The sequence below is a fragment of the Atractosteus spatula genome, chromosome 4 (genome assembly GCF_055471065.1).
Source record: "Atractosteus spatula isolate fAtrSpa1 chromosome 4, fAtrSpa1.hap1, whole genome shotgun sequence".
Taxonomy (NCBI): Eukaryota; Metazoa; Chordata; class Actinopteri; order Semionotiformes; family Lepisosteidae; genus Atractosteus; species Atractosteus spatula.
The window spans coordinates 60,114,982-60,122,305 of NC_142709.1; the positions used below are offsets into that span (position 1 = coordinate 60,114,982).

A 7,324-nucleotide genomic window follows, 5' to 3' on the forward strand; every position below is an offset into this window, starting at 1 on the left:
TCTGCAGACTGGGAAAATAAAAATAAAACTGGAGACCAAATAAAAAAGAAACTTGCAGCAAGGGTTAATTATTTGTGGATTTTTTAAACAATAACCTATTAATAAAATTATGGGAAGAAAATAACTTATTCGTTATTTATCTGTATTGCCCTGCAAAAACCTGCTGCAAAATAAAATCACTCAATGAAAATATAGCTACAGTTCAAATTCGATACTTAATATTTAAATTATGAATAAGACCTCTAGCTTAACACACTTATACAATGTTTCAACATCCCTTTTACTGCCATACAGACACATGGCACCGGGAACGTCATCTCCCCCACAAGGGTCACGCGAAGGAACGTCACTTCCTTTTGCAGCTCAGCTAGGGCAATATGTCGCCGGTGAGTACGAAGAGCTCCTTTGCTTTAAAGAAGTGAGCTGGCTTTCTTTCATTAGATAAATGGAAATGAGTGTCTTCCAGCAGCTCATTTATATATACTACTAGAAAGCGAGTGAAGCTTCCGAATTTCAAAACAGTTCTGCTTGCAGTATTTGTTAAAAATTAAGCAGCGAAGTGCTGGTGAATGACACTTCTCCCCAGCCTTGTTCAACACGTGTACAATCACATCTGTACTGTAAACTGTCCCGAACAATTTAATAAAATTAGGTTGTACATAAATCCATATGAATGGATTGAACTGTACTCTTCATTCTTATACAATCCCTGATTTCGATCAATATATACGTGTCGTGTATATTAAGTTGATCCTAAGATTCAAGTTTCCTCGTTAACATTAATAATCGATTGTACAACAAATCTACCTTAATCTTATGCTTTAGTTATTTTAAGCCGATGTACATAGTGCCGAATTTTGTTTACTAAATATCTTAAATAAACATAAATATTTTGCATATTTTTAATTGCTGCGTTTCCAGAATTTTTATTTGTAATTTAACTTAGCAGAAATCTAATTTCCCAAATCATCCGACACCTTCCTCATTGTTTAACTGTTTCCTGCTTACGATGTTCCATAGCTGAACACATTTGAAGTGTTTTGTCTTTTGTTATCAATTTTTTCGTTTCTACTTCACTCTTATTAGTTATACACGCTGGGTTTTGTGTTAAAATCACACATCTGGACTCGTTTTTTAACTGTAATCGAGCTTTAAAACCACATGTGCAACAGTTCAATTCGAATTACAGCTCAGATAGGTTCTAATCTGTATGTGCCAATGCAGAAAGTGTAGCTGTCATGACTATAGTAATACCCCACTTGAAAAGGTTGTCAAGGTTTGCCTTACAAAATCTCACTTTCTGTCGATCACTTCATTAACCATTGTCTCAGAAATATAAAATCAGCAAAGTTTTAGTCTCTCTTTTTCATTCTTATAATGTACTTGTCTAAACTTACTTTCCTATAATTGTTCATGTAAATGTGTGTTTCTATATTTTTAAGACACCTTTTTGCTTGAGATCATTTTTAATGAAAGGCAATTTACTGTTATCATCATTATTATTATTATTATTATTATTATTTTGTGATGTCCTGCAGTGCTGATATTTTCCATGAGCTGTTTTTCACTTGTTTACCTCAACACGCATAGGTGGCAAAAGGCTGTGACACCTGAAGAAGGCTTTACTGCCAAAACGTTGTCTCTTTTCATTTCAGTATGGAATAAACCTTTACTTCTTCCTCTGTCAGTAAAGCAGACTGATCTGGTTTATGTGGGCGTCATGTCTATATTGCATCGATCCTTCAGGTTCCGCATAATTGTTAGTAACTAATTGGACAACAGATCTTCCTTAACCGGATTAACTCATGCTTTAGTAATTCTAAGCAGAAGGAGATTTTGCGTCATTTTGTTTTCTAAATGCACCAGAACATAAACATTTCACGTGTTCTTCATTGCTGTATTTATATCCATTTTTTGGTGATGTAACTTAGCTAAAATCTCATTTCAAATCATTTGACTATAGTGACTTAGATTGAGTGAGGGTTTTTATTTTAGTTGTCTTGAGTGATAGGAGGCTAATTCACACCTTTGTGCTTTGTGTTACCTTAGAAAAGACAAAATGTCACCAGGAAGGACAAAAAGAGGCCTTCTTGGAAATTCACGCTCGACCTCACTCACCCGGTAGAGGATGGGATCCTGGACTCTGGAAACTTTGTAAGTGGAACTGTGAGAGGCTCAGAAATGAAAATATCCAGATATAACACCTGTTCTTATATCTGTATTTAAGTACATTAAATATGTAATTGTCTTTGTTTAATGTTGCATTGGAAATAAATGTGACCAAGACTAAAGAGCTTATTTGCAATGTTAAAACCGACGGTGGGCAGCCTTTGCAGACGATAGTACTTAATGTAGAGGCGGTGGAGAGTTTTACATATCTGGGAGCACATATTGACCAGAGGCTGAGTAACACTGCGAACATTGACAATATTTTTAAGAAAGCAAATCAGAGTCAATTTTTAATTCTAACACTAAAGAACTTTTAATTGTCCAGATTTTCCAGGATTGTGAAAATTGCAGCTCAAATATTAGGGAAACAGCAGCCCGAGCCTCAGTGATTTATATCAAGGAACATCACAGCTGATTCCACTGCATCTTCAATACATAATGGTCCCATCAGGGAGACAGTGTAGGGTACCAACCTCAGATAGAACCATTTATAAGATGTCCTTTGTCCCCTTTGCAACAAAAGTCCTCAAGGAATATATGTAAATTTACCCCCCCCCACTACCCATGTATTCATTTATTCATGTTATTACATACTGTTTTTGTGATTTCATGGATTTCATGTGATTTTATGTGGCTTTTATATTTTGCTTGCATGTTTTGTACTTTTATGGGGGAAGCCAAAGACAAATGTCCACAGTAGTGGACACTAAAGTAACTATGTAGATAACTCAGCAGTTAACATCTTAAACTGTGGGTTGTGTGCCTGTTCTGTATTTGCTTTGTTTGACTGATGGCCCACAGTGAAAGACGAGGACTGTGGTTGTTACAAGTCAAGCCAAGAGCTTCCGCAGTCCAGACTGATGCCGAGAGTGTTGCGATGATTGCTGACACTTTGCTTTTTGTGTTGCTAATTGTGTGTCCTGACTAGGGTTCTCTTCCCTAGTGGTGGGCTAGGGTTCCCTTCCCTAGTATTCCATGATTCTGTTCTTTTTAAATAGGAGACATTTCTGAAGGAGAAGGTCAAAGTCAATGGCAAAACAGGAAACCTGGGCAACACTGTCCAAATTATCCGTCTGAAGAATAAGATCAGTGTCACGTCCGAGAAACAGTTCTCCAAGAGGTGCGTTTTGGCATGTGTGTGCACTATAGGTAGCAGGTTTGCTAAGTTTATTATATCTTTGTTTAGAAAACTGTGATCTAGATTTCCTACCTGATGCAAAGAGTAAAATCCTGAGCAGAATTCCTGCGGTTGAAAATCTATATTATTTTATTTAATAGGTTTTTAGCCATATAATTGGTATATGGCAATTCAGTTTGAAGGAGCAGTTATCTGCTCTCTTCCAAGTTGGACTGCAGTATTAAGGTGCTGAAAAAGAATCAAATGATACAAGAAATATTTAAAGTTCCCGACCCAAGAAGCCTATTGAAACCAGAAAACGTTGGGCTTTAAGACTGAAGTCAAGTATGTTCTGGTTTTGCCCTTTTCAGGTATCTGAAATACCTAACCAAGAAATATCTCAAGAAAAACAACCTGCGCGACTGGCTGCGTGTGATTGCCTCGGACAAGGAGAGCTACGAGCTGCGCTACTTCCAGATCAGCCAGGATGATGAGGAGTCAGAAGCTGACGAGTGAAAATCCGCCAGAAATTGACCTTTTACTCATGTGTACAAAGTGACAGCGCCATCTGTATTTATGCATATGTTGAGTAATTTATTAGGGAATAAATGTACACGAAATCTAGCCTTTTGTGTTTGGCTTTTTATTTTTTATTAGTTTGGCCAAAAGTGTATTTTTAATCCATGAAAAGAAATGTGACTGTTATCGGTGTGCGTGTGGCGCCCTCTGTCTTACGCTGTGCGTTTAAATCCCCTGACTATACCATATATGTTTCTATAGAGCAACATTCATGTAACCTTCAAGAACCCATAAAGACCGCCCAGAAAATTATTAGTATTTTAAATTCAGCAGCATTGGCTTTCAAGCTGGTACTGGAACAGTTTACATGTCACATGTACAGTACATATTTTGCTATTTAGTGCCACTATTTGTTGATATTTTCAATTTACTGTCTTCCTACGTCTAGTGGTTGGTGAAAATAGGTTTATTTCCCCTTCAGCATGTTTACTCACTGTTACGTCTCAGCTTCGGTGACTGCAATTCTCCCAATGTACAGTAATTAATTTCCTTACGTGTTGAAAAAGTCCAAACTGAGCAGGTGTTACTCCGGTTCGTGGGAAGTTTTCCCTTTGTTGCATGTGTTTCTTGTCAAAATAAACTTCAGACAACTTTGTTGACTCAAAATAAGTAGGGGATAGGTTTAGTTTCTTGCAACTTTCATCGACGCATTCTTGTACAGATCATTGATGTTTAAAATAAAAAAAACGTTATAATACTTTTCCAACTGCTCATACCAAATATACTTTCGACTTGAAAGAAAAGTACTGTGGAGTGAAACAGATAAATATGTGCTATTTTAATGGGACATTGCTAAAGAGGTTATAAAAATCAAAATCAAGACTTTTTTATATACTGTAGTACAATGCGACATTTCGAGCAAAGTTTTGTTTCTTGTAATACTGTTTCACATACACTTGAACATGTTTAGTAAGATTGTACTGAAGGTTTTTTTTATAAAAGCGATATATTTTTAGCGTTTACATTCAGGTCTTTAAAAGAAAAACGTTTCTTTGTGATTGTGTATTTAATTAATAGCACTACATGATATTTTATCATAATTCAGCCTATTCGTTGTGTATTTATAGCGTCCCGCGATGTTTTTTGTAGAAATGATTGTTTACAGCAGACGAATACAATCGCATAGATCGGTTTCAGTTTCACAAACTTAAAAAAATGAAGATTTTTTATTTGCAAACATGGTACTTCAAAAGCTTCCTCGAGACGGTGCTGGAATTTCGTCAGGCGTCTGTCAAAGAGTGAAAACGTCATATTTCTTTGTTCTTTGAAATGGGTCTGTTGTTTGTAAGGTGGCAATCAGCATTCAAAGGGGTATAAGGAGATGAGCACATCAGAACCATTTGCTATTTCTTTTTTATAGAGTGATTGGTTCCATCATAGTGCTTGTTTTCTGATCTTTTTTTGAAGCTGGATACAATAGTTGGCTATCAATTCGAATGTCTTTTGTGTCTATTCAAAGGACGAGTGTCACTTTATCAATCATTTTCGAATGATTGCCGAGAACTGCAGGCGTGTAATTTCAGAGTGTTGCATATTTGAATTCATAAATCATTTCGAATAAGCGTTTTAAATCTAGAGCAAAATAAGTTAAAATATCATTGACATCCGCAATACATTGTAAGCAGTAAACGGGTTTTTCATGTATTAATATATTGCAAATATGTTATTTACAAAATGCCTAAAACTGAAGTCTACAGTGTAGCAACTTACGTATTGTGTGTTTATACATAATACACAATGTTTCTGTTTATTTGTATTGCAGTGGACGGTTTTTTGTCCTGCTTGAAGCATCTGACTTCTACGTGCATCTGACACATGCGTGGAGTCAGATTGATATTTGATACGGTTGACAGTTGATGGCGAAAAAAAACTTTGGTAGGGGACACCCTTACTTCTATCCTCAATTTTCCTTGTTTGTAGGAAAAAAAATACTTTTTAAAATCTGTATTGACTGGAATAGCGTTGACTCCTGCTCGGGCACGTGCATACGTACCTTCGATTCCATATTTTTTCTCCCATATTTCGTCATGTATGTTACAATTTTTACTTTTACCTTACATCCTTTATTTACTAGATTGGGCGCCCGGGTCAAGCGCTTTATTGTATTTTTACATGGACCGGCTTGCTGATAAATTTCGAAATTGCAGTAATCACTTTATTTCCGTACAGAATGGCAAAGCACTAACGTTAATCTCTCGAGTGGATGATTGTCCAAATCAGCCATGACAGATATACAGTATATTGCCTGATAACATATCGATATAGATTAGATAGAAATCAGAAGATTATAAAAATTCAAGGCGATAAAACTAGGTTAAATACTGATAGTTACAGAACCTCACTACATATAAGTTAGAAAGATAGGCTTTTATTTTTTTTGTGGAACACTAGAATTAAGGCTTTTAACTTAGGATGATTTTATCTTAATCCAATCCTTCATAACTTTCATCACGTCAGTACTTTCATCATGTCAGACAGTATGAGAAATGTGCGAGTTCCCCATCAACCAATGAATGCGCAGAGAGGTGTTGACCCCGCCCCCTGCCGCTCTGCCCCTGCGGCTGGGTAGATAAATAGGCAAAACACCTGAGTCCCTGAGGGCAGCTGGCTGCAACTGGAGGGGACAGGCCAAAACGAAGGGTGAAACCATGCCGAGTTCTGCTGAGAGGACTGACAGACAGAGCCTGCTGTGGACCGAGGCGGACAGGATGCGCATCAAGGAACGTTTCCAGGCCAGCCTGGCTGGGTTGATGGAGTTGGAGCTTTTGAAGTCGCAGCATCAGGAGATGGTGGAAGCGGCTCTGGGGATTTCGGGGGTGCTGCACAGCCGGAGCCCGGAGCCGGAATCGGAGGCGGTGTGGTGGCAGCAGCAGTCCGCGAGGCCGCACTCAAAAACCGACGGCTCCTATCGGTACCAGCTGCTGGAGGGGGGCTCCAGCCTGAAGCTGACACGGAGCCTTTCTCAGGATGTGCTGGGCGGACCGGAGACGCCCGGATGGCAGCCTCTCCAATCCAGCCTATCCTCAGAACACCTGCTGGAGCTGAGCGCAGAGGGCGGCGCCGCACTGAGGGGAGACCTGGGAAGGCAGCTGGACTCCAAGTCCCGGGCCAGTTCTGGTTTCTGTGACGACGACAGCTCCCTCTCGAACTCGTGCGCCTCGCTCTGCAGCGAGGCCTCCTCTGGCTCGGAGTGGTGGGAGGAGGGCAGATTCGGCAGGAGAGATCTGACCCTGAAGCAGCGGTCTGTGCCGCTGAGGGGCAGGGGAAGAGAGGGCAAGGGAAGAGACACGCCCGCAGACTCCTGGATGCCTTCCTCTCCACGTGATCTGAGCCCCATCAGTGGGTTCCTGTCAATCGCTGATCTTTGTCCCCAGTCTTACTGGCAAGCTGTATCGTCTATATTGCAGCCTCAGATGGTACTGGAGCGCCGATACCGCCTGGATCTGGTCTCACACAAAA

At 39.4% G+C, this 7,324-nt stretch overlaps 1 protein-coding gene across 1 annotated transcript; it reads left to right on the forward strand.

Moving 5' to 3' along the window:
- Positions 1-346: 346 nt before the first annotated feature.
- On the forward strand, positions 347-3,910 carry rpl22l1 (ribosomal protein L22-like 1). The gene is made up of 4 exons (XM_088913611.1): positions 347-386; positions 2,050-2,154; positions 3,168-3,289; positions 3,658-3,910. Exons 1-4 carry the CDS (start codon positions 378-380, stop codon positions 3,800-3,802), a joined length of 381 nt encoding a protein of 126 aa, XP_088769737.1. The 5' UTR covers positions 347-377; the 3' UTR covers positions 3,803-3,910.
- Positions 3,911-7,324: the final 3,414 nt, after the last annotated feature.